Below are 26,517 nucleotides of genomic sequence, written 5' to 3' on the forward strand. Positions count from 1 at the left end.
ACTTAAGCTAACATACAATGATGTAACTCCAATCCCTGATGCCAGATCTCTGGAAATCATAATTTTGAGCTGATGAACCGATGTTTGTTGATAATTTCTCATATACACGGCACATCATCTTTTTTTTTTTTAAACAGTCCAAATCAGGTGAAAGGTTTTACAGAGATTAAAGATGGAATATGAAATCCTTACCACAAAAAAAACAACACATTTAGACCCAACTTCAGTATGATTTCTCCAGCCATGACACCATGTACCAAATATAAACAAACTTAATTAGAAAAAGCAGATTTCTCTTAATATTATATCCCAAATTTTTGATGATCATTTTTCACATTTTGTCAATATGAGTTTTATAAGGCACTCATTTTTATGTATAGCAGCCAAAGACTGTTTTGAAAGCAGAGCAAGATGTTTTCATTCAATTTATCCACCCTTCACAGCCAAGTTTTTTTCTGGCCAAGAAGAGAGCATGTGTGCTGGGTGCCTTTGCAACTATCCCTAATCACAAAGTAGATTGGTAGATACCAACCTATAAAAAAATTGAAGCGCCTAGGTCAAGTAGTTTTCTAGTTAGTGGATTTTTTTAATGTCCCTCATCCCTTGAATTATTTCTTATGTATTTATTTAGAGAAATTACTTTTCCTTGTATATTTTTCCCCAAGCAAATCTGTGATGGTCAGTTTTTTTTAGTCTGAAGCACAGAAATGTAATAATTCAATACTTTTCTGAGAATAAACATAAACTACTGACTTGCATGAAAGTCCTTTTGGCTTCCTGAGCACTGTGGTTGTGGTCAGGCAGATTGTGAGCGACGGCCTGAGCGCTCTCCATGAGTGTGGTGAGGATCGACTTCAGGTGGTGGAACAGGCGAAGAAGATCTAACACAACTCCACTGTGTTCCTGACTGCATGTTAAAACAAATCAGAAAACGTCAAATATATTATTTTTTAAAGCAGGTGGTAAAAGATGGGAAAAAAACAGATGGGTGAGAGAAAATTAATCTCTTACCTGTTGATGATTAGAGTCCTGACGTTATCCCAGGCTGTCTTCACCAGAGCTACCTCCCTGAGCGCTTCTCCTGCCAGCTCACTGTCTCTCTGGGCCAGCTGGTTTCCCTTCTCTTCTAACCACCGTTGGGAGTGCTGCAGGGACTGGAGCTCATCCTCCAGCTGGACAAAGAAACGCATCCTGGGAGAATAGATGCAGAAGAAAACAATGGAGATTAGTAGCCTGATTCCAACATATTACATCTCAATTTTCAGGAGATTAAATTTGTCTGCCTGTATATTGGCTTCTGTAATAGACAATAGACTCTGGCATACAGTAGATCTTTGAATCAAAGGTTCATAGTAGGCAGTAGAAATGCAAAAAGTAGGAATGAAGCAAGGACTGACAGCATTATTACTACTGAAAGCCGACATTACCAACTATGCAGACACTATGAATACTGATATATTTACTGTGTCTCGATTAAAATGAACAAACCTGTTGTGAAAGGCCTGTACAGAGCTCTCTCTGATGCCCTCCTGTCTTGCATCGTCCACTAGTTTCTCCAAATTCTTCATCACTTCTTCTCTTCTCTCTCTGAAGGAGCTCCACAAAGCCCCTAAAGCATCCGCTTCACTTTGTCTCCACCCCACACCCCTCTGCACCTCCTCCAGAGCCATTGTCAGGGCAACCGCCTGTCCTCTGCAAGATGTTCTTCCCTGAGGATGGCTGGCATCTTTAGATCCCCTCCACTCTGCTCCACACAGGTGCAGATGTGCTTTGCTCAGCTGCCCATCTAACCCGACAGCTTCAGCCTCAAGTCGGGCCACTTCTTTAGCCACCTCTCCTATTTCGCGATGCAGCTCTTCAGCTTTGGAACGGTCCCAGCTCCCTCTGCCCTCCACAGCCTCATGAAGGCGACGCACGGCCTTAGCAACCATTTTATGCTTCTCGAGGAAAGTGTTTAACTCGGTCAGGGACTCTTTACGAAGCAGCAGGAGACGTTGGGATTCACTGAGGGGTTGCAGGCAGTCCTCTCTCCATGCCTGGAGCTGCTCTTGGGCCTCTGGGGTGGAAGAGCAAAGCAGGAAGGACTCTTTTATATGGAGTGTCTCTCTCAATGACGCATTCTCCTGTAGCTGTGCCTCATGCTCCTGCAACACGATTGTTCAATTAGACACATTTATGTGAGCTCCAACAGCAATCGATCTAAACTTGTTTACTAAAACTGCTCCAATATATATACAGCTTATAAAGAACATCAGTGTTGACAGCAAGTTATTGATCTCTCACCTTCAGCTTAATAAACGCAGCCTCAAGATCAGCAATATCAACCTGGGAAGAGCTTCTCAAGAGAGACAGGAAGTTTTCACTCCACTGGGTAAGGGGCAGCAGTGCCTGATCAAACTGCTCCAAGTGCTCCAACTGCAGCTCCAGCAGCTTTATTCTAAAGGTGAGGGTGAGAAAAGCATGGACTGAGAATATGAAAGTGACTGTTTTAAATGTAAATTTTAAAAAAATTCAAGGATCCATTCATATACTGTAACCCAGATGTAAATAAACTATATCATAATCAATCACCCTAAAAAAATTACCTGTGTATTATGCTGTTCTTCACAGAAGTGCATCTCTCCTGTAGTTGTGTGAGATCATCACTGAGCTCCTGGATACGAGCTTCGGGTGCCGTGGGGTATAGGCAAAGCCCGAGATTCACGAGGCCCTGAAGGAGAGTATCGTGTGACACCGTCTCTACCTGCATTTCCTGGATAGGCATAAAATCAATGCAAATTAGATAAAATAACAAAACTTTCTTGGAGAAACAAATACAGAAAAGTAAAAAGATTACCTGCACATTTTGTAATTCATTCCTAAGCTTTACTTTATCTGCAGAGAGCAGTTTGGTGTCTGGGCAGCACACAGACTCACACCTGTCCAGCCAGCTTTTCATGGACAAATTTTCCTTTTCATATCTGTAGATGCAGATGTTGCATGTATTAAAATCAAGGAAAATATAAGTTGCATCCCCTTAGGACACACACAATTACAAGTTCACTTTTTTTTCTTTTTTTTTTTAAATCTGACCAAAGCTTAGTATCAGTGACAAGGTCATAATGGGGCAACCATATCGTCCCAGTGCACCCAGTGCTGGAACTAATCCCTTATACATATACCTGCAGGATACAGGATGAGCCTAACTGCAGAGACACTAAGCCACACACACACACACACACAAACAGACACACATAAACTCTGCTGAAGTTTAGTGGCAAAAACATAATTGAGTTCATTTCAAAAATAGTCACCGGCTGGGTAAATAAAAGGAAGCGCTAAAGCTTGGGCAATTTAAACAGCCACCATGTGGCTAGATCATTATTTTCTCCTCACGCTTAAACAGAAAAGAAACAATCACTCTGGTGAAGGACTATTGTGTGACAAAAGAAAGCGATAAGAAAGCATATAATTAGAATAGAAATGCACTGGCTGACAGGGGGACAGACAAGATCTCGCTCTTCCACATCACACTAAGATGAGAGAGAGATTCAGAGGAATAAAGAGGAAACTGGCACAGAGAGAAACACAAACAGCACATGCACAATAGAAGGAAAATGGCATTTGCTTATACAACTGCAATAAGGTGCTGTAGGTGTGTGCTAAAGGAGACTACAGATGTTTCTCAAAAAATGACTTATAATGTATTTCTCCATTTTTATAAATGTACTTTTTGGTTTTATGTTTTTTTCAATGTGGCAAAATCTGAAATATTCAAACAGGCCTATTGTAGGTGTTTATCTATACAGCACGAAATCACGACAACAGTTGCCTCAAGGCGCTTTATATTGTAATGTAAAGACCCTACAGTAATACAAAAGTGTTGAAGGGGCACATACACCCGACATGCTTTGGGCCATACCAAAGCATAATAAACTCTAAACGCTAAACTAAATGGATAAATCTTCACACATTACAGTGAACAGTGACTCATGCCTTCAGTTTAACAGTTAACACTCTTTTCTCACGGTCTAGCATTTGTCTTCTCTATCCCAGACAAACACTGACTTTTTCCTGTACTAATGTTCATTTTCCAAAAGGTCTAGGACACTGGTATCAACATAAGACCCCGGGGCCAGAATTGGCCCGGCAATTTCTCCAATCTGGCCTGCTGGGACAGCTTTGGAAAACATGAAGGAGAGACTTTTAACTGTATTTTTAGATGTTTTGCAGCTTTTCCTGCTGATAAAGACCTCCCCACATTGATTCATATTACCATTCATATTAAGTAATAGATAAACAAGCAAATGACAGAAAAAAATACATAAACACAGGACAGCCTGAGCAGTGAGGTAACAGATGTTTTTCATGTAGAAAAACTGAGATGTGCTGTTGAAATTGCACTTCTTTATCTTTTATTAAGATATCAAAGCGAAATAAATGTGTAGTTAAACAACTTTACACTAACACAAAGTTGATGTGGCCCTCCAGACAAAATGAGCTTGACATCCCTGGTCTAGGACAAAAGCAACCACATTTTGCTGTTTATTGTACCTCTGCCACAGAGCTAGAAGGCTCTCTAACATAGATTGCTTTTCTGAAGCCTTTTCCATTAACTCTCTCTGCTGCTTCTGGAGGTTAGCCACCTCTTTCTCCAGCTGGCTGCCCTCTCCAAGTCTTTTTGTGGCCGAACACAGGGCCATAAGCCTGGGCTTCAGAAGCTCAACACTCTGGCAGACCTCCTGGGATGAACACAAAAATACTTGTTATCAACTCCACATTAAGTAAACCCTTGAAAATACAACATAATAACACGGCACCACTCTGAAAAGGAAACCAGTGATACTTATTCATGTATCAAAGAGGTGCCAAGTTGTGCTCTTACAATGTGATCCTGGAGGGCTTTGTAGGTCTCTAATGACGATACGCAGCATGTGATCAGACAGTCCAGTTTTTCATTCAGATCACTAACTGTTTTCTTAACCTGAAAATAAAAATAAAAATGTCAGTTTGTATTGTGTAACAAAATACCTTTAATAAAAGCCATAAATTGTGTGATGCTCTAAACCTGTTCAAGGTTATCATTGCATCTCTCCCTGTAGGAGGCGCTCTGGTTGAGCTGCACGCCAAGCTGCTCTGCTCTCCCCTTCAGCTCTTCCCAGTATTGTCTCGTCTGGTTAAGTTGCGCCCGGATGCGACCGGCCTCTCCAGAAGTCACAAACCTGGACAGAGCCTCACAGTCGGCCTCCATGAGTGCAAGAACCGCCTTTCTCTCCTCTAAAGCTTCCCCCACGGCCTGGAGAGATGCAATAAGAGAGGGAAAGCATACAGGAAATTACAACGATAAAAGATCGCTCTTTCAAGAAGAAATTTATTTTCAAACTGAGAAGAAAAAAAATGGCAGATAAAGGCAGTACCCTTTTTTTTTAAAAAGACCATCATGAGAGTGACAAGTCTGGGATTAGGCATGCCAAGATTATATTTTATTAAATATGATCAATTTATTTCCTTTAAATTCCAGCCTCTGCTACAGCACTGACCCAATTTCCCTTGGGGTTAGATTAAAATTTAATCTCATTTCATCATAATCTTAATCATTTTGGGCCACAATGATACTGTAAACTACAGACACAAGGCCAGACAGCAATGTGACTCTCCAGTTTAACTGAAGCAACCAAAAATATGATGAGTATTTACTTGTGAAGATATAAAAAATATTTAAGGAGTTGTGTAAAAAGTGTGCAGTGAACTGCCTCACCTTTGACTGACCTCCAATTGGAAGCCCTGTGATCAGGTAAGATAAAAAAAAAAACAAGGCATACAATGTAATGCTGTGATAGAAATATAGACCTGCACAAACCTCTACAGCGCTGATGTGTTTGTCTAAAGGATCAGAGGAGGAGAAAATGTTGACAGCCTCCAGCTCCTTCTGTTTCTGATTGATCCAAAGAAAGAAGGCCGCTGATTCACTGCTGAAGCGCTCCCACCACACAAATATCATCTCCAGCTGGACAACACTGGGACACATGAGATTAGGCAACAGCCCAAGGTCAGAATATTGGAATGAAAACAAACAAGCAGACAATAGCATGGATGCAATTTGCAGGTGAATGCCAGACAGACATCATATGTTGGCAAAATATAATTTTACATTTTTATACTTTAGTTTTTTTTCAGACTAATATCACAAGTTTGTTTTTACACTTAAAGCTCATTATTGGGCACTTGTAGAACTGCCGGTTAAGGCCCATACCACATTTCAGACCTTTATTGCTTGTCCCCATCTCCACCAAAAAAAAAAAAATTGTAATAGAAGAAAATATTGAGACATACTTCTTGTTGAGGTGGTCTTGAAGTTGTGCGATTGCTTCTCTGGTGGACTGCGCCTGCTGCAGGAGAAGAGTCTGAGTCTTCGGACCAAGCTGAATGTCTTCTGCTTTCTCTGAGAGGAGATCTGCTCGTATAAGGTACTCCTCGACCTCCATGAAGAGTTCCTATAGACCGAAAAACAAGCAGTTACACAACATGAGCAAATACAGGCCAATAAACCAGAATATGAATGCATGCACGTTTTGCACATACACACCTTGTTATGCTTCAGTTCAATTTTCAGGCTGTCCAAGCAGTTGAAAAGGAGTTCCTTGTGCAATTCATTGTTAGTATTGCTGATAAAGCTCCAAACTGTTTCTCTTTCTGCTTCAAAACTTTCCCAGGAGCTCAGCGTTGCCTTGAAGTGACAAAGAAATGAAAGAGTAACGTTAGCAGGTACAAATTCATACCCGATGATAACATGCACAATCTTACACAAAGGAAATGGGCACTGTAATATTTACTGCCATTCTCCTGGTTTCATCTGTAAGCATAGGGTATTTTAAGACAGCAGATCATCTGCTGTTTACTTTTAATTTTCTGATCAATTCAAGGACAACGACAAGTCTACAAAGAAATCACAAAGTAACAGACAAACAAAATTAATGTGCAGGATAACAGTCAGCAATAGGCTAATCAATTATAACAGCGGGACTGTGTGTGGATGATCAATGACACTCACACATGCAAACACCAGGGCGCCGACATGAGAAAAATCTTGGCTCTGCCTACCTGCAGATTTTGCTCCTTTGCCCCTGATTTGTGGTCAGCCTCACTGAAAGCTCCTTCCAGTTCCCGTAGAGATTGACTGAGCCCCTCCCCTTTCTGCAGCTGGCGGCAGTGGGACACCAGAAGCTCTGCCTCTCTCCTGTTAGCATGCAGGCGCTTTAGGTGTTGCTATAACACATAGACACAAAAACAACACGCTATTTTGTGAGCAACCTTGATTTTGCTTTGCTTTGCTCAAACTATTCATAATGTAAACTGTTAAACTGTTAAATTAAATACAAAAGAGACTTTCAAACAGTTGTTACAAGTGCATTTGCACTAAACACATACCTGGTGAATAAGGTAAAGTTGTTTGGCTTCCTCCAAACCCTCAGCATCCAGAATTCTGCCGATCTGCTCCTCAGCCTCTTTTCGGGCCCTCAGAACCTCCTCCAGAGCACCATGAATCTCGTCCCTCAGCTCCTCATACTGGAACATGGCGGAGCCCTCATCACCCAGCTGTGGCAGAAAGGTCATCGGATCATTTTCTGATGAAAAATTCCAATACGGAAGAAAATATTCTGCACTTATCCTGAAATACCTGACAGAGTGAAGAGTAAACTGCCCGCAGGTCAGTTGAGAGTTTAGCCAAGGCTGCTCTTTGTCTTTGGACTTCCACTTCAGAGCTAACTTCAGACAGCACAGCAAGGCGGCTCTTGAGCCACAGCAGACTCTCCTCTCGAGTGTCCACTGCTTCCCGTAGTGCCTGGAATTGATGGAACCAGTAGATGTTAACTGAAGTTGAAGTATAGACTAATCTCAGTGCCTAGAGCAGCAAATGTAGCCCACTAGCTCACCTGAACAGCAGCATCAAGCTGCTCCTGATGACTGGAAGTTATTGCTGTTTCTCTTAAGAGCCTCATTTGCCTTTTTTGAGATGAGAGCCAATCAGAAAGCTCGCAGAACCTAAAACAAAAATGGACCACTGAGTTCTGAATTTGCTTTAAATCAATTTAAATCTGTGCTTTTTGCCCATCTTTACCTCTCATTCCACTCTTTCCATTTATCAGGGTGCTGCTCCAGCTTGAGGTGGGTGCTCTTTATCTGCTCTGTAACCTCTTCTACGGCCCTTCTAGTGCAGTCAAGTATTCGATAAGCTTGGTCGTTGTCAGGCAACTTGTAACACAGATCCTCCATGTTTCTAATCCTCTTCTCGCACTGAATTAAAGGTTTGCGTTCCCTGAAGAAAGTCTGAAGAAGAAAAATAAAGAAAATTAAGATATGTGAGGCTCCTGAATGTCAGTGATGGCAACATTAAGTGATTTTGTCTTTCTCTGATTTTCAGTTCAATCTGTTTCAATATTTCACTAAATCCGAGACTCACTCTGTGCTCTTTGATCAGTCGCTCGCTGGTGCAGGTGCCAGACAGGGCTTGCATTTCCCTGTGCAGCTCTGCTCTGCAGTCTTGCAGGATCACAGCAACTCGGCTTCGCTCCACATCCACCTTGAGACGGAGTAGGTGAGATGGTACCTCGCTCTGCATGTCCTGTAAAAAAGATGGAGATGAGACAAAACATAGCAGACCTGAAAGCTACCCTTAAGTGTCACATTGTATCTGTCACTGATCAAAAGTTCCCTGGAGTGGCTGCAAATAAACACAGAGAGGGTTGCATTTTTATCTAACCAGGTTAATTGGAACCAGACTGGAGGGACTCTATTGAAGCCAAAGGTTTTCCTGGTTAAGTTAATGAAGTAGTGCCTATGCACCTCAAGAGGTGTACATTAATTAGTGAGAGTGGTAAACCATGGTGACGTCTGACCTTCCAGAGTTTGTGCAGCCTGCGGACAGTTTCCTGCAGCCCCTGTTGCTCCTCCTGTGGCAGGATGTCCGTGAGCTCATCACACGCTTTCAAAAACACGCTCAGCACCCGCTGGTCCAGTTGTCCAAAGAAATCCTGTAATGTAAAATAAAATAAGAGTAAACACGACACAAGACAGAGTAAAAGTTTAGTCAAGAATGTTAACACTCTATCCGTTTCCACTTAAAAATGTAATTAGAAAATAGAAATGCCTCTGCAGATTAGCCGCAGCTTTCACAGACATGCTTAGAGGTTACAGATTTAATCTTACAGTGTGTTTCTTTAATAATTCCTCAGCATCTCCAGTCTCTCTCAAGCAGCCCTGAGCTTTCTTCAGCACTCTCTCCAGCTCTTGTCGTGATTCCTCAAATCTCCTCCTCAGGCAGTTGTTGGCCTCTTCCTGCCTTCTCCATTCCCCAACCTCCTTTAGCAAAGCCTGAGAGGTTGGATAGTAGTAATACAGTGTAATTACATTATTTGTCCTACAAGCAAATGAACAGTAACACACATGGTGGATAAGTCTAATCTGCACGAATCCCTTGTGTTTTTCTGATGTCTGTGTAATCTCTATAGTATAATCAGTATTGTGGTTTCTGACTGGCATTCTGGTATGCAAATGCATGTAATGCATAACTGTAATACTAACCTGTGCCGAGCCCTGAATTTCAACAACTCTCTTTTGCAGCAACGATATGTCGAAGTTCCTGAGCACCTTACTGGTGGAGAGCACCCTCTGCAGGGAGTGGTGGTTCCTCTCAATCACCGATAAACATCGTTTACAGCTTTGCTGCTGGTTTAACAAATCCTGTCACAAAAGGGGAGACAAGAAGTTTAAAAAAATTACTTGTGTTTCCAATATCCATCCGTTCCGTCCATCCATTTTCTTATCTAGCTATCCAGTTTAGTGAGGCAGCGTGCACACTGGACAAGTCGACAGTCCCTGAACTGGATGAGTGGAAGAAAACGAATGGATAGACTTTTACAAGTTGGGACACGGTTTAAATTGTAAATAAAAACAGAATGCAGTGACTTGCAAATGTCATAAACTCATATTTTATTCACAATGGGACGCAGAAAATATTAGTTTAACCTGAGATAATGTTACCATTCCATGAAAAATATGAGCTCATTTTAATTTGATGGCAGCAACGCATCTCAAAAAAGTTGGGAAAGGGGCGACAAAAGTAAGTGGTGTTAAAAAAGAAACAGCTGGAGAAACACTTTGCAATAATTAGGTTAACTGGAAACAGGTCAGTAACATTACTGAGTATAAAAAGAGCGTCTTAGAGATGTAGAGTTCCCCAGAAGTAAAGATGGGAAGTGGTTCACTGCAGAAAACTGCATCTAGAAATTACACAATAATGCTCCTCAGAGTAAAGTAAGCACGTATTTTAAGTAAGCTACATTTCAACACAAATATCTCTTCTTTCTACTCCTTGAATTTTCATAAGAGGCTCATTGCTTTGAAGACGTTTGAGGGGAGTTATTATTTTCTGTCAGCGTGCATCAGATTTGAATATAAAGGAAGGGAACAATAACACATAAAAGATACAGCAATAGGACTGTAGTGTTGCAAATGCAGATCACTGCTTATGGAGCTGGCAGCTCATATCCATAATAACTGTAAAAAAATAAAAAGATTCTGAAAAAAGGATAAAAACATATCTGGTAAGCACTTATTGTGAATTTAACGCGTCCATGTCTGACCTGCCACTTGTATTTTTGCTGGGCTTGTGCCTGTGACTCTGGGTCTCCCGCAGCAGAAGTGATGCGACTCGCTCGCTCCAAGGCCTGGTAAAAAGTGTTGATGTGTTTCTCCATCTCCTCCAACAGCGGCAGAAAGGCATGACACTCCCGCATCAGAGAGGGGCACCGCTCTCTCACCTGAACAGATACAAAACGCACCGCTTTACAGTGAAAAAAGGTTTTAATTTAAAAGGCTTTGTGTTTACGCTCAAATGAGACTCACCTTGCTTAGTTGACCTTTGACTGTTGCCATAGTTGCCATGACCCTGGTTGCCTCATCCTGTGGAGCATCCTTGGCAAGGAGCTGAGCACTGCGGGCAGCCAACTTGTATTGTGTCTCCATAGCGACAACCTTTTGCTTGGTATTCTGCGATGTGACGTGCAAGGGTAAAGGATCATTTCATACGTTCTTAAAGTGAATGCACTGCTTTCAAAGCTGTTTTAGTAATAAAAATGCTGATATCAATAAAGCAGTGACTTGCAGCTTTTATTAACACCTTATCAAAAATGTATGAGAGTAAAGCTGTTTTCACACATTGAGCGCAGCTGTGAAATCTCACTTTATCATGATTCAAGCGTGACTTTATCTGATTTGTCTCAGGCGAGGAAGAGAGCTTGAGCCTCAATTCATGTTGACCTGAGCCAGTGACACTTATTTACTGCAGTCATGAACATTTCTAAGCATTAACTGATGAAACTGCATTTATGGAACATAAATGCTGGATGCTATCAGATCAGAAATTTAGCTGCCTTTAACTACCACAACGTCTGACACATATCTGGTGCCATGCATTAGAGAACAGGGAAGAAAATTACCCAAATTTCACAGTGAGTGGGCGTCACACAAGCTTACTTCTGTATGCTCTGCCCAGATAGTACCATTGCCAAGACCAAGGACAGCATTGCCAGCATAGTGGTAATGCATCTAAAATAGACTATAGTCTGTTGTGTGTGACTAATTCTCAGACAAAGTCTGAAATACAGTCATGTCAAAAAGGAAGAAAATCAACAGGAAAAACTCAAGAGCAGCTTCTAAGTCTCTACAAGCTTCAGTTAGCATGTTAAACGTTAAAGTTCATGACAGTACAGTTAGAAAGAGAAGGAACAAGTTTGCATGGGTTGCCAGGGGAAAGCTTGTTCTCTTTTAAAAAAAGAACATGGCAAGATCGCTTAGGCTTGCAAAGTTACATCTGAACAATGTGCTTTGGACAGATGAGACCAGAGTGGAGACAGTTTGTCATAAAACACACCATATCTGGAAGCAAAACACCTCATATCAGCTATTAAGTGTGGTGGAGGAGGAGTGATTTGAGCGTGCTTTTTGCAGGCACAAGACCTGGGCACCTTTTAGCCATTAAGTCAACCCTGAATTCCTCTGAGTAACAAATTCTTGGCTCATGCAACAGGACAGTGATCCCCAAGCACAGCGACAAATCTACAATAAAAGGACTAAAAAAGAAACCGTTCTAATGGCCCAAGGAACAGACCACAACCCAACTGAAATCCCGTGTTGGGACCTTAAAAGATGTGCCGATAAATACACACCACAAACAATTACTTCAATTTATTGCTGCTAAAGTTAGCTAATAACAGGACTACACAGAGTCCTGTTAAAAGTCCCTCTTTAACCTGAAAAAGAGAGTTTACGTGTCTGAAAATGGCTTGGAAGGACGTAAAACAGTTAGGTTTCACCTGCTGTTGGTGTGCGTGGCAGCTGTGTTCCTAAAAAGAGCTGTGATGACCATTCTCTTTGAAATCACATAAAGCTAAGAGTAAAAAAAAACTCCATCCAGTTCCATATTTGAAACTTTGGCCATGTTTAACATGAGTATCCACCCTCAGTAACAGCATATAAACACACAAAAAAAGAAACAAAGAAAAGAAAACGCATATTAGGTCCACTTCAGAGTCAGGCTTGTCATTTTCGATCAGCTTAAGAAAGAACAGATGTGAAAAAACCCCAAGCAATGTGATCAGGGATGGTCTAATATAAAGTATGTGGTCTAATATAAAGTATGTATGTAAGTGTAGGTGCCCATTGAACTAAGAAGTCTAAAGTATCATGATGCTGCAATGCCACCAGCTTAAAAAAACATTACTGACAGTTTGTATTTTTACTGTCAGGCTATTTTATCTTTTATATTTGATAGTTAAACTGACACTTTGCTTTCCTCACCTCCACATCCTGAAGAAAAGCCCTAACACTGAGGAAAGAGACTTGAACAGGAGCATTAAGTTTGGCTTCGGCAGTGTCCAGCAGCTCTTTCAGGGCCCAAACAGCCTTCAAGTGTTCTTTTCTCCACTTCTCCAACTCATCTGAATGGGCATACTGCAGCAAAAAAGAAGCTAATTACACTTTACACTGAGAAATGAAGCAAACAGAGCCATCACATATGTTCTGACCCAATTCTGTCTTTGTCTGACAGGCAGTATTTTTAGATGTTTTCATTCATTACTTGTTTGACTTTGAGGAAGAGGTCTCTCCATCGCCCGTTTAAAATGAGTAGCTGCTGCTTGAGATCAAGTGACACTGTCTCGTCACACGTTTCAATAAGAAAATTCCCTGCATCGTTCATGGCTGCATGCTGATCCATCCAGTGGCTGAGATCCCTGAAAAACTCCTGGAAGACAAAGAAATTAAGAGAAACAAAGAGCGAGTGTCAAAGAAAGAGATGAAGAAAGCTAATCAAAAAAGGAACAAAGAAAGTGATTCAAAGAAAGAAACAAAGGAAGGACAATAAAAAAGTGGGGTAATTAGATGTCTAATCCTAGACGGAGATGTGAGTCTGTGTAACCATGGCAATGCAACAACAGGAATATCCTCAGCGGCTTGGTGTAGGATCATTTGATACTTGAGTGGAGACTCCTAATAAGCTTCCACATAAAAAACCTAAATTCTTCAAAATGGCTTGATTGCTACAATTAAATGTGAGTCCATCAAATAAATGGGTGTATGAGCAGGCTCCTAATCTGTTCACAGAAAAAAATAAAATAAAAAAAAAATCAAAGGCTGAGACAGTATTAAGATCTAATCTCATACCCGTTTTGTGTTTTCTGGCTGGCTCAGGGCTTCCTCTGCATCTTCCAGCCATGCCTGCAAAGAGGCCACAGTGGAGGTGTACCTCTCCCAGTTGGACAGCACTTCCTCCAGCATGCTCCTCACGCTGCGCACTTCCATGGACAGACTCCTCCACTGAGTCACCACCTCCCGCATGAACCTGCGCACTCCCATCTCGCCTTCATCCACTGGAAGAGAGGTAAAGTTTAACAAGAATGGCAGCTACCGACAACACCACCATTACCTCGGATTCTGCTGCCACTAATAATGTCACTTATTCACAAGAGTCAAATGGAAAATGAAGCACTGAAGCAGCTGTTTTGGAGCTGCAGCTGTACCTTTTATGTCTGTGTGCGCCTGACGACTTTCACTGCTATGTTTCACATCACCACACTTTGGCAAAGGCAAAGGACACATTTTCACAGGAACACTCAATAGAGCTGAAGGAGGTACACGCTTTTGCAGAAAACTCCCTGACCCGAAAAACTCACTACAAGGAGATGTATCATCCGTGCTTGTGCTACATTCTTAGATGCAAACTCTCTAGTTGTTAGAGTATGTGCAAAACAATGGCATAAAGACACACATCAGATAAACGCGATCCTTCTAAAATGGGAGACAAAAAACAGATCAGTACCCTAACCCTTTCCTTGTTTTTCTCAGGCAGCCAATCAGAAACCACGATGCTAACTACAGTACCAGCAGGACCTGCTGCATTTCATTTGTGGGGTCGACCAATCAAACCTCAGATGTCCTGATTTCTCACCACACCTCACTTCTCTGCTCTGCATACCCTAAAGCAATGCAACCCTGAAACCTAATGAAACCAACAAGCTAGCTCAGTTTGCGCCCAGAGACCTGCAGAAGTGGAGCAGCCCCCCAACTAGCAAATGGGGTCGTATTCCCCACTGAGAGCAGAGAGTGGAGGAACCTCATTTAGCTGTAGCCTGCAGACTCTCCTCCTCTATCAAATTGTGAAACCAGTCAGGGGCAAACTGAGCTGCTGGCAGGGAAAGCCTCATTGGTTACTGAGTTGTTGAAAAGGGAAATAAAGTTGAAATATAGTGAACAATTGAGAGATACTGATCTCAGCCAGGACACACTGGAAGTATCAGATCAATTTCAGATTAAAGCCATTAAAAGGATGAGAATGCATTGGAAATGTGACATAATAATGATGTTCCCAATCAATGAGCAGGACTCTTTTATTGCATTGTTGGACATTTTATGTGATTCTGACATCATCGCAATAAAGCTCCTTTATATCAGATTACTGTCTGGCCAGGATATTGATAAACATTTCCCAGACTTCCCAGGAGAATTACTGAATTACTTTATTATATGAAAGTGATAGGATAATAAATGCTTATATATACACATAGTAAATATTACACCTTGAACTACTCACCTGAGCTGTCAGCACTCACATAGGCCTCTGCAGACAGTTTCAGAGACTGGAACAACATCTCATAGTTTTCAAAGAAACGCTGCTTCTCCACAAATGACTGATGAAGACAGATTCCAAAAGAAAATGTTATTACAGGTGAAAAGCATCTTAACAGGTACACAGAAACAGAACTAAATATCTTATACATGTGCTATGTAATGGTAACTATCCTTCATCAACCAATAATTATTATGCAATATACAAAAAATAAATAAAAAATTAAAAATCCTTTCCATATAAGCATGCAGGTGAACCCTGGAGATCAAACTAAACAAATCAGAGACTGAACTTACAATATAGGTGTGAAGCATCAGTTCCACAGATTCCTGTTGACCGTATTTGATGATCCAGGACTTTAGTTTGGACTCAGCCAGACTGAGGAAGGCCTGCATGTGATGTTTGTTCTCCAGAAATTCCATTTTTGCTAAGTGGATGCTAGAAGATGTAGAGATAAAGTTCATCCTAAAAAAGACACAGTTCATACAGGGACATCAGACCTATACCTCAACCTTCTCATACTGCTGCTTTCCCAAAAAGCAAGGTTGAGAAAACACATCGACTGAGGTGCCAAATTTCATCCAAATAATCTTATCAGCAAAACATTACCACGAAGAACATTAATTTGAAGAAATGTCTTGGTTTTTGTATTCTGGACTTTCAAGAGAGACTAGCAGGAGTTTTGTTTACCTCTCAGCCATGTCTTGGAGCTGGTCTGGGGGAACAGGCACTCCATCAACACTTCTGTCTTTATGGATTCTCTGAAAGACCTGCTGGTGACTTTCCAGGCTCTTCAACACATCCTGTGCAGAGTACACCGAGTAAAGATATGAAAACAGACATAAAAACGTATTCATACATTCTGTGTTCATTCGATAGTATGTTTGATTCTCACACTCTGTTGTGCTATGTATGGCTCTGCACTAACCTTGTGCTGCTCCAGAGCTCTATGCACAGTGCTGGCTGTGATATCATGTGCCTGCTGGATGGTTATCTCCTGTCGCAGAGCTTCCTCGGCCTCGTGCAGCCATGCTCCCACTGTGTCCAGAGGAGCTGGCAGAGACCTATCCAGCTGAAGATGCCAGTCTAGTAACTAAGATGGATAAAAACAGACGATGTCTCCTTAAATAATAACCTCATCACACAAATAATTGAATTTTTAATTTCTATTAAAAAAAAGAAGGAGACACTAAGTCATCAGCTCTTTATAAAAAACACAACCTGTGTTAGCCCAAATAAGGTAAAAAGAAATAACCTTAAACAATAAATCATCATACAAGCTTAAAAAATGGCTGATTCTCAGAGTTGCTGGCAAAGCACAAAATAAATTCAAATTATGCCTTCTGAAGTCCTTATGTATGAATTAGAACATTGTAAACCCTCCACCGACCTCCAGGAGTAGCTTTAAATATCTTTACATATCACTTTTTCTGAATAGAAAGAAAATGCTCTCTGTACAATTCTGAACAGGAGGCGAGTGGGTAATCCCACTGCTCTCACCCTTTTGGAGATCCTTTCCCAGGCCTGTTTGACCAGAGCCTGATCCACAGTCAACATCCCATCCCTTTGAGTAGACTGCAAAGCTCCCTCCACCTGCTTCCTCCTCATCTCCAACTGGACATGCAGACTCTTGAACAGCTGAAAAGCAAAAATCAGGGACTCACAGCTCTTTATCCTCGATAAAAGGATGATAATGAGTGTTCTCTCTCTCACAGGTCATACCCTTTTCCCATTTGCATCTTATCAGATCCTCATATGTTCTACCTTTAAAAACTGTCCCTCTATCTGGCTTTAGACTTTCAGAGCTATGCAATGACAATGAGGATATCCCACATGCTGCTGAATATGGAATGTATCCCGAGGCTTGGTGGAATAAGCCAGATTGACTGAAAATATGACGGCTGCTGCCTGATCCCCACAGTCTAATACCACTGATTAAGCTAATAATAGGAGCGTCTGTGCCCAGTGTGCCCAGTTTAAACACAGACACATACACACTCACACTAACCTGGTACTGCTGAGCAAGACTGCCCTCAGTCTCCTGAGCCTGTATTGCATCTCTCTCCAGCTGGTCGAGCCACATCCTGAGCTCCCTCAGGCTCTTTCGCTGCTCTCGCTAGGTGGCCGGGATCACACAGGAGTGGGAGAGTGAACGAGTAGGAGATTGGGAAATAAAAGAAAAGAGGACAGTGCACCACAAAAAAAAAGGAGGAAAGAAAAGAAGACAGAGTGGAAAAAGTGATTGACCGGGATGAAAAGAGGAAAGAGGGGAACAAGAAAGCAGAGCATGCACGGTTAAACGTGTTCCCCTAATCCTCTGTGTCTCCCTGCAGGACAAAACGTCAAAAACCCACAGCTGCCAACAACACTCAGCTTAGACAGGGTACTTTGTCTAAGACCCCCTACGAACATTTCATTGGATTTTAAATAAGCATGACGATAATGCGATGCTGCTGAAAAGCTTGTGCGATAGAGCATTCCGTTTGAGAGCTGTTCATTCTGAACACCACCCCTCCTGTAGGAAGCCCCAACTTTATTCTCTATGACAGCTCAGAACATGGAAGTAGATCAAGTTAACTCTAAAAGGAAACAGTCTGCCATATTTTACTCACCATCATTCTCTAAATATTTTAAACCCAAGTGTTTATGCTTCTGTTTATTTTATAAATTCACGCTTTGTCATAGCTAATTAATCTCCAGTGCAAACACCAGGAAGTAAGGAAGAACAAAAAGCCCTATCAGTGTTGTAAAACAGCAAAACACGGTGTGACATACATCTGGACACCGCAAACATTAAAAAAGGCCAACCTCTATTCACAAGCTTTCCATCAAATACGCTGTATCAGTGCACAATGCTGATGCCAGAGGCCTTCATTGTCATGCTAATGGGACCGAGAGCCAAAGCGCTCAATGGTAGCATTCATAAATGGTAATATCACATCTTATTATATTGGACTTCCTTCCGTTATCATGGCTTAGAAACCCCGCGGCCCGAATATCACATCAGGTTAGATAAAGAGCCAATATTAGGATACAGGCTTTATTTTGACATGAAAAATCAGTGTTTAATCCCATCCTTACAAAGTACAGTAGGGACTGATACAGCAATCCAATAGAGGAGGCAGAAAAATATGCTTTAATCAAATTTATATGGAAACCATGAATGATCATGGGTGGTAATTGCATTGCGTTGGAGGAAATTATTGAAAACTCTCCCCTGGGAACCGAAGTGGCTAAATAACCTACCTCCAACAGTTCCTCTATATCCCGAGGTGCAAGATCATGCTGCAGAACAGAGTCCAGCACAACAACCACAGGAAAGCAGTCACCATACAAAAACACCAGAGAAGAAGACAAAGAGCGACACAAAGAGAGAAAGATGTACAAAAACCAAACACAGAACAGACAAGACACTGCCGCAGCTCGTTTCAACCTACTTTAAAAACTAGATAGCTTCAAATCATTAAATAAGAGATTTTAACTTAATTCTGAATCAATTAAATATAAAATTAGACAAGCAAATTTTTCTTTTCCCCCTGAATCTTGCACTTTGATAGCTCAAAATGATTATAAGTAATACACATACAAACATACAAATACATATACAAAAGACAAACATTCACTATGCAGAAAGAGAGAAGATGGTCACAATGACAGGCTATCGAGACTGAGACAGCCGGTTACCTCTACTTGTAGCTGTCCCTCGGAGCCGCTCTGCTTTCGTTCTGGAAGATGCTTCAGGAATTGGGCTACATATGTCATGACAGATTTCTCATCTGGCTTTTCCACGTCGACATCTGAGACGGGAACCAAATAAATAAAATCAGTCAAATAAGCTGGCTGTAAATTCTTCAAGAGTTTTCTCATAGAGAAAAATATCAGCCGCTGAAAAGAATTGGCTTGACTGAAGGAGACAAGCGGGCATCTCAAATGAAATCAATCTTCACCATTTCAGATCAGTGTCCAAGTTTTGTTTGGGGGTTCCGCCATGCTGGATCTCATGGCCTAATGCACCTTAATTATGCTGATGTCAAGCTTGATTTGCTGGAGTACATTCTGAAGGGCAGGCATGAAGGGGAGCAGATGGTGTCTGGCAGTGAAAGTGAGATGCACATCTGATGCAAGGACTGACCCAGTATTGTACAGTATTTCTGTTCTCTAAAACTTGCTTTGCAAACATTTCCCACAGTATTCATGCTGCATCACACCCCATGGTAGGCAACTGTCTCCTCAGTCTTGTGTCTAGTTTAACTTCCCCCTTGCTGAATCTCGTCATCTTGATTTAATTGAGCTGTATTTTGGTATCCTTCTGTTTCTACTCTCCTTGATTACCCTCATGCGTATAAATAGTCCTGTATGGCTCCTTAGTCTTTGTCATAACATCTGTTTACCTGTCCTTCTGTTCCCCCTGTCTGTTTTCAAGAAGCTTTGCAGGAATACGTTTTATATTTTAGACTTTTGGGGATGCCTACTTTTGGGTCCTTCTCCTGCAAATCATAACAGAAATTTGGGTTTACTGAGTAAACATCCCCTTGTACTGGTGAATACTGGGGTGGTGGCGAGATTGAAACACCACGCAGCAGAGCAAGAAGACTCACATGTTAGAGGACATTTTTCAGCTTAGGATGTGTTTGGTATATCCAGGTGTATAATGCACCATTGCTTCAGTGGACTGCCTATCTGCCTCTTTACTGCATTAATCTGTATTTTGTACCACAGAGAATCCAGTCAGCGACATGAAATATTATTTTTAAGAATATAAAAAGAAATAAAATACATAGTAATTTTATTCCAACTTGTAGGTTTGTTGCTGGCCAGGCTCACGTTTGCTTTTGATAAACTTAATGACAGAGTCACTCCGAAATGATGCTATTTACCCTCTGGCTCAAGAAGTTGTGGAATCCCTAACTCAGTCTCGGCCAACAAGAAGGCTTCGTGAAGATTTTCCCGATTGGGCCTTCTCCATACTCGCTCCATGTCGACAAGATTAGGCCGGAGAGCATTGATAACCGCGAAGAATGCTAAACCAGTGCGCCAGCTGGGGCCAAAGTCCCTCACCTCAAGGCCCAGACTTCTAGAAAGGACAGAAAATTACAAGGTCACAGCAGAGAAAAAACAAAACATAACCTACAACCTGCAGCAACACTTGACCATCAAATCAGACTTCATACTTGGTGGCTGTCTGCTGGACCCATCTCAGTAATGCCTTCCTGGCTCCACCCTGCAGAGGAGGAAGGGTCTTCTTTTTGACGGGTGGGCTGGTGGTCTCAGTGCTGCTGGTGGAGCTGTCCAGTGAGGAGGTGCTGCTGGACATGGTATGGAGTGCTGGTAGGCTACTGGTTAACTCCTCAATCTGGAAGCAACAGAATACCAACCAGGTCAGGCTTAGCCACGGTTCAAGTGCTACATTTTATCTTGTTAGGTTTTCAGATTCCTACAGTGCTCTTTAGATCACGTAAACTGAAAATATAATCTGTTAGTTTTCTAATTCTATCAGGTCTGTTTGTGAGGCAAATAAGAAGCTCCACACTGGTACCCCAACCCAGGGCATGTTCATTTTAAAGCCAGTTTAAGTAACTTTACACCTAGTTGATGAGCAGTGTTTTATTTCTTCTGAAAGTTCAAAGTACCAGAAGTTTACTTATAATATACATAATATATTATATAATATACATCATTAAAGGAGGGAAAAATCATCAACTGTCACCCAAGAGAAGCTGCTATTTAACAATAAAAGTAGAATTCATACAATATTTATAATCTTCCACACTAATATAAGGTGCACAGATATCATCCTGCCTAATTACCCCAGCTGTGTTTCCCTCCTTTTTCTCATTCCCTGATTGCTCCTGTGTGTATATAAGCCCTGTGTTTTCTCCTGCTTGTTGCTGGTTCATCTGTGTTGTCTCCCTGCGTTTCCTCTGTACGTTTCTCCCTGTTTATCACGCCCTGTGTTGCTCTGCTCTCCGTCTCCTTCGGGTTTGTTACTTTGGTTCTTAGTTTTTCCCAGTTTAGGTGTGCTAGTTTTGTTTGTACCATCCCCGCCTTTTGTTTGTATGTCACTCGCCTTCAATAAAGCTCACTCACATCTCAGCCAGTGCCTTCATCTTGGGTCCTAATTCTTACCCTCCAAGTTGTTTGTTTAATTATTAGAGCTTGTGACTGAGAATCTTTTCCTAACAACCTTATCAGGAATTGTGTCTGCAAATTAGCTGTGGCTTTAATCCTTATATACATCAGCCGCATTTTACTTAAATATTATTTTTTTTTATCTGTGGTATTATATTATATTTTTTTATTCAACATAGCAAAAATTGTGAATCTGTACAAATAGAGTCAACTGACATATTTAAGCAAGCATGTAAATTATTATATTGGGAGCTCAGTCTGATAATATCCTATCAGGCCTGTAGATGATCCACAGTTTCTTTTCCCTAAAGTCAGCAGACTCGGGCTACACACAACTCAGAAAATCCATAAATAAAACAAATCAATACGTCAGTAAGTGAAAGTGTACATTTACTAGTGCACTTCATTTCCTTTATTGAATATCCTTATGTCTGATGGAGTAGCAGGCATTCATGTGTACTGATGCTGCTACGAGAGTGTAAGTTCTGATTTATTCTCTGCATGTCTGAATTACCTGAGGTAGATGCTGTTTGTTTATTATACTTTTAAAGATTACCCCTTTTTTTTTTTTAAATATGTCCCTTTAGCTTAAATTGCTCTTTTTCATATATATGTATATATATATATATATATAACTAGAAAAATACACATCTGCTCTCCCTGCAAACTGGATATTCTCAGCCATATTAGCTGTCAGGTTAAGGTTCTTGTGGTGAGTGAGTGGTAATATTCACATCATGTTCTTCTTCTCACTGCTTCTCAAACAATAATGCTGAATTATGTGCATTGAATCGGATGATCTGATTGCACTAACGCTGCAAAAAGTTACCTGGAAATAGAGAATGATGGTCCACACCAACCCCAGGACAATAGATGGCCGTCCATCCACAATGTCTGTTGAGTTGATGTTCACCAACTTGATCTGTGTCCAAATGCAGCAGCATTAAACTACACTATTAGAAGGTCTAGATATTTCCAGATCGCAGATTATTCTATCAGTTGTCCCTATAACCCCAATAAGCCCATTTTATTCAGAAAGTTAACAATAAAGAGTGTAATGTAAAAACACTGCCCAGCCAAAAAAAAAAAAAAAAAAAAGCTCAACACCTGGATTTAACTAACCAAAAAAGTAAGCACCATCCATTGGATTTAGGAAGATTCAAAGCATTTACTGTCATGTGTACCAAGAAAAAGCATTTCTCTGTACAATTAAATTCTTTCTCTGCTGTCCAATTGCTCGAGTGTAACTGATGCTACAAGTAGCTTCTTGTTTCATAAACAACGATATCCTATCTCATGACTTAAACATTCATCCTCAAGGAAGAAATTATGTAGCTGGAAAAAATCTTGTTTGTGATCAGAGATCACTTAAATATTTGGTGAAATCAAATTTAATGAATAAATGAGTCTACTAGTGAAAGTAGAAGCTTTTCCTTATACACAATGTGAAGGAAACTGATGGGACTCGGACTAAACAACTGTGTAGGGTAAAGAAAACCACTTATCAGTAGCTTTAGTTTAGTTGGGAGCAAACAGGTTGAACTCTGGAACAATAGAAAAAGTGTTATGATTTGGGGTTGCTTTAGTTGGTCTGGTTCAGGAATGTCATGTGGCCAAAAAATACATGAACTACAGAATACTTAATGACCAGAATTTTTAAATCAATTTTTTTTAGATCAAAATGGCAGGATTCAAAGAGGGCACCAGTGTGAAAGAGTGGTTCAGGGAGCGTGAACCATCATTTTCACACATGAGTTGACCACCACAGACTTTAGACCTTAACCCCATTGAGAATCGTTGGGATGTGCTGGAAAACTGATCTGACTCTTCTAACATCAATACAAGATCATGGCACAAACATAATGCATTTATGGACAAAAATAAATATTAGGACATTCATAAGATTATGTAAACCATACCAAAGCAATTAAGTCCAATGAAATAAAAGAGCATGTGACTTTTTGGCCAGGCAGTACGTTCAAGTTCTACTGAGATTGAGAATCTCTTTTTCAAGAGAGCGATGTAAAAGATAAAAAGTGTCACAAATACTAATGTTACACACATTAAAGCAGGTGAACTCAGCATCCAGATTGAGAACAAAACAGCCACAGGTTCAAGCTAATTTCAGTGCATCTTTAAGAGAAATCACATGTAATCATCAGAACTGCTGCATGCAGATGTTTCTGACACAATTTATCAACATCACAAAGAAAAAAGTGGAGCAATGTTATGAATACTGACCGGAGATCCTCTGTATGCAGACTGGAGGCAGATGGAGGAGGAACAGGAAGAGGAGGAGGGGGAGAAAGATAATTCATAAGTACTGGAGATGACTGAAAGCAAACGCCTGATTGACTGTGAAAAGGCAGATACTGTAGCATCTCTGAGGTGAGATAACTTGAGTGGTTGGCTGAGAGGAGAGATCTATCACTACTACGCAGGCAACAGGGATTATATCCAGCAGAGATGGACACAGAGAAAGGGAGAAAGGGGCCGAGTGGAGCAAGAAACGAGAGAGAGAGGGGGCTGTATCTTGTGATATGATGAAGTATTGTATATTATCACATAGAGGGTTGTATTACTGAGGCGCCGCAGCACAACAGGTCATCTAATGGTAATACCTGCCACTCCGCACATGTGAACAAGCATGAAAAACGAGATTGGGGGCAGGCGAGGGCAGCGTGGGGAACCGTGGGATAGTGACTGATAAGAACATATGCAATACATGGTGTTATATTAAAAAACACAGCAGGTTATCCTGGCAAATCAAAACAGTAATGCAAGGCTGGAGTGGTTAACAGAGGTGTAGCGTGACCACACCGAAAACACACCGGTATAAAATGACAGCGGTAAACATATACAGTAGCAGTGGTTGTGTTTCTTTGGATAAATTGTACTAAACGCTAAATAGTAAAACTAAAAAGTTGTGAAGCTGTGTAAAGCGCTTACAAACTATCCATCCATTTTCTAAATTGCTTATCCAGTTTAGGGTCAGGTAAACTGGAACCTACCCCAGATGTTTGCATGAAAGGTGGGGTAAACACTGGAGCAGTGACCTGTCCATCACAGGTAACCAATCATCTAAATTTATTATATTAATAACACATCAAAGGCAACATATTAAGGGATGAAACCCAAATTCAACCATTTTTTAATAATTTGACTTTGAGTTCTTCTTTAACTGTTTAAATATTTGACACTCAGCTTTTTTACTTCTCGCTGTCTTTACTTTAGAAAGTCTCAATCTCTCCGTGGCACTCATTTACATCCAATTATTACTAATTTAAATAATAATTTATGAATACATTTTTTAAGAATCTTATTTCTATGAGCATTTTGTTGCCACAGTCCAAGTTTTTGTGAAACATGTTGCTGGAATCAAAATCAAAATGAGAAAATGACCATGGTGGTGTTTACTACACCATCAGTGATGACCCCAAACCCTAACTCTTCATTCTAACCCATTCGATTTAAGGGAGTCATGCACTGACTTGTGCAACTATCTCAGAGTTTCTTACAGGCTGTGGTATGTACTATGTACAGTTACAGCCGACATAAAAATTTCAGGATCTGGCAACCCAACCCAGTCGTCTTCCCAAACCATAACCACAGCTTTCAAAGACTAAACCCTAACTAAAGACTTTATTAACTGACCCTAATCACATGATCTGAGTGCCTAATCTGTGTCAATTAGAATGATTTTTTTTAATCCCTGACTGTCAAGAACAAATTTTTTAAAGAAGAAAAATTTACATATTCTGGGGAATATCGTGATCGGTTCAGGGTCATCACCGATGATTGGGGTCTGATTTTGCATCCAGTTTTCATTTACATTTTACACAGCTTCTCTACTTTCCCAGAAGGGAGGCTTTACATCACAGGGTTTCAACAGTTTCCAAACATCAGTAAACATCATTACACCAGCAAACACTTGCTTTCTATGACACAGACACGAGACACAGCCATGGATCAGACATAGGCAATCTAAAGCAAAATGTAAATATGCTCTGTGTGTACATCAGCTTCACACACAGAGAGCATATTTACGTTTAATTTTCAACTCTCAGATTTACGCAGCAGAGTGCCCACTGATGTCTCATCTCCAGACAGCAGATTACTGGTTTAGGATTTACAGTTTTAACCCTGTCACACTCGACGAAGACAAGTCAGTGTCCCCGCAGACGTCAGCTCATACTCATGGCTTTATTTATGTATATCCAAGGACGAGCCAGGCGACGCTTTGAGAACGTTTTACTAATCTCATGGAGGGGCAGTTGATGCATTTAGATGATTACATTCAAAACCATATTGAGCGTTTTTTTCTGATGCAATTCTGCCAATGAAGCAGAGAAAAGGAATTTGCTAAGTACTAATAACATGGAGTGCAGTAGGTGTAGTGGTAATCAGCTGAAGAGAGAGAGAGAGAGACGTTGTTCTCCATCATTTAGAGGGAGACAAACAATTAAATGTAATGAAGTTGTTAAGACAGAATTACATTTACCAAACAGAGTCTTTGTGGAAATATAAATCGAGAGAATCTACTAATTTCAGGACACCTAAAGGATGTGGGAACGTGAAGACAATGAGAGGCGAGAAGGAAAGAGAAACGGGTCACACGAGGTCAAGATTCAATATTTGCGCCCACGAGGCTCCAGATGAGCAGGGAGAGGAGCAGGAGGGTTAAGAAAAAAAGAGAGAAAAAAAAACATAAAAAGAAGGCGGTGAACTCTTACCTTTCTCCCCTCAAGGAATTTAAGAGCTGTACCAATGTTGGCGACCCAGTGGATCCTTTTTAGCTTCTTGCCCTGTTCACATGGCTGCAAGGAGAAGGGAGAACAATGGATATGGAAAGGAAGCAAGAGAGATATTGAGAGGGAAAGAAAACAGGAGGGTAAAATGTATCAGTACATGTATAAAAAATTAGCACAGTTTAAACAGAGAATAAAGCATAGATGAAAAAAAATATAGCATAAAGGTTGTTGAAATAATGAGACTCAGAATTCCAATCAGAGACGATAAACAACCAGATCAATAGGACAGAGGCAGATTAGACCTTAGGCAGTATTGGTCAAATGTAATCCTCAAGCCGTGTGTGTCTTTGTCTGTGTTTGTGAACTCTGATCTGTCCTTGTTAATCTGGGCTTTCCCACTCAATTCAAACATCCTAATAAAAGCCAGTCGATAGGTATTTCCATATAATTCTGGCTCATTTCGCATTCACTGCA

At 40.8% G+C, this 26,517-nt stretch overlaps 1 protein-coding gene and 1 long non-coding RNA gene across 2 annotated transcripts in view; one reads left to right on the forward strand and one right to left on the reverse strand.

Annotated features, from left to right (window-relative positions):
• The window catches only part of syne1a (spectrin repeat containing, nuclear envelope 1a), a 119,959-nt gene that overhangs the window by 84,869 nt on the left and 8,573 nt on the right, over nt 1–26,517 (reverse strand). The window contains 39 exon segments of the mRNA XM_025898569.1: nt 754–907; nt 1,012–1,191; nt 1,489–2,144; nt 2,284–2,437; nt 2,586–2,752; nt 2,837–2,960; nt 4,534–4,721; nt 4,865–4,963; nt 5,048–5,275; nt 5,840–5,996; nt 6,313–6,473; nt 6,566–6,706; nt 7,081–7,245; nt 7,408–7,575; nt 7,658–7,822; nt 7,914–8,022; nt 8,099–8,307; nt 8,441–8,602; nt 8,877–9,011; nt 9,187–9,351; nt 9,562–9,720; nt 10,623–10,799; nt 10,885–11,028; nt 12,838–12,990; nt 13,118–13,282; nt 13,702–13,907; nt 15,128–15,224; nt 15,460–15,628; nt 15,854–15,966; nt 16,092–16,256; nt 16,664–16,801; nt 17,172–17,279; nt 18,410–18,448; nt 18,848–18,960; nt 20,041–20,237; nt 20,335–20,516; nt 22,122–22,214; nt 23,534–23,554; nt 26,026–26,109. Coding sequence (XP_025754354.1) covers nt 754–907; nt 1,012–1,191; nt 1,489–2,144; nt 2,284–2,437; nt 2,586–2,752; nt 2,837–2,960; nt 4,534–4,721; nt 4,865–4,963; nt 5,048–5,275; nt 5,840–5,996; nt 6,313–6,473; nt 6,566–6,706; nt 7,081–7,245; nt 7,408–7,575; nt 7,658–7,822; nt 7,914–8,022; nt 8,099–8,307; nt 8,441–8,602; nt 8,877–9,011; nt 9,187–9,351; nt 9,562–9,720; nt 10,623–10,799; nt 10,885–11,028; nt 12,838–12,990; nt 13,118–13,282; nt 13,702–13,907; nt 15,128–15,224; nt 15,460–15,628; nt 15,854–15,966; nt 16,092–16,256; nt 16,664–16,801; nt 17,172–17,279; nt 18,410–18,448; nt 18,848–18,960; nt 20,041–20,237; nt 20,335–20,516; nt 22,122–22,214; nt 23,534–23,554; nt 26,026–26,109 — 6,210 coding nt within the window.
• LOC112842344 (uncharacterized) lies at nt 13,515–14,805 on the forward strand. Its single transcript, XR_003214071.1, has 3 exons — nt 13,515–13,589; nt 13,729–13,918; nt 14,383–14,805. It is a non-coding gene; the product is annotated as an uncharacterized LOC112842344 (long non-coding RNA).

The sequence above is a fragment of the Oreochromis niloticus genome, linkage group LG15 (genome assembly GCF_001858045.2).
Source record: "Oreochromis niloticus isolate F11D_XX linkage group LG15, O_niloticus_UMD_NMBU, whole genome shotgun sequence".
NCBI classification, from domain to species: Eukaryota; Metazoa; Chordata; class Actinopteri; order Cichliformes; family Cichlidae; genus Oreochromis; species Oreochromis niloticus.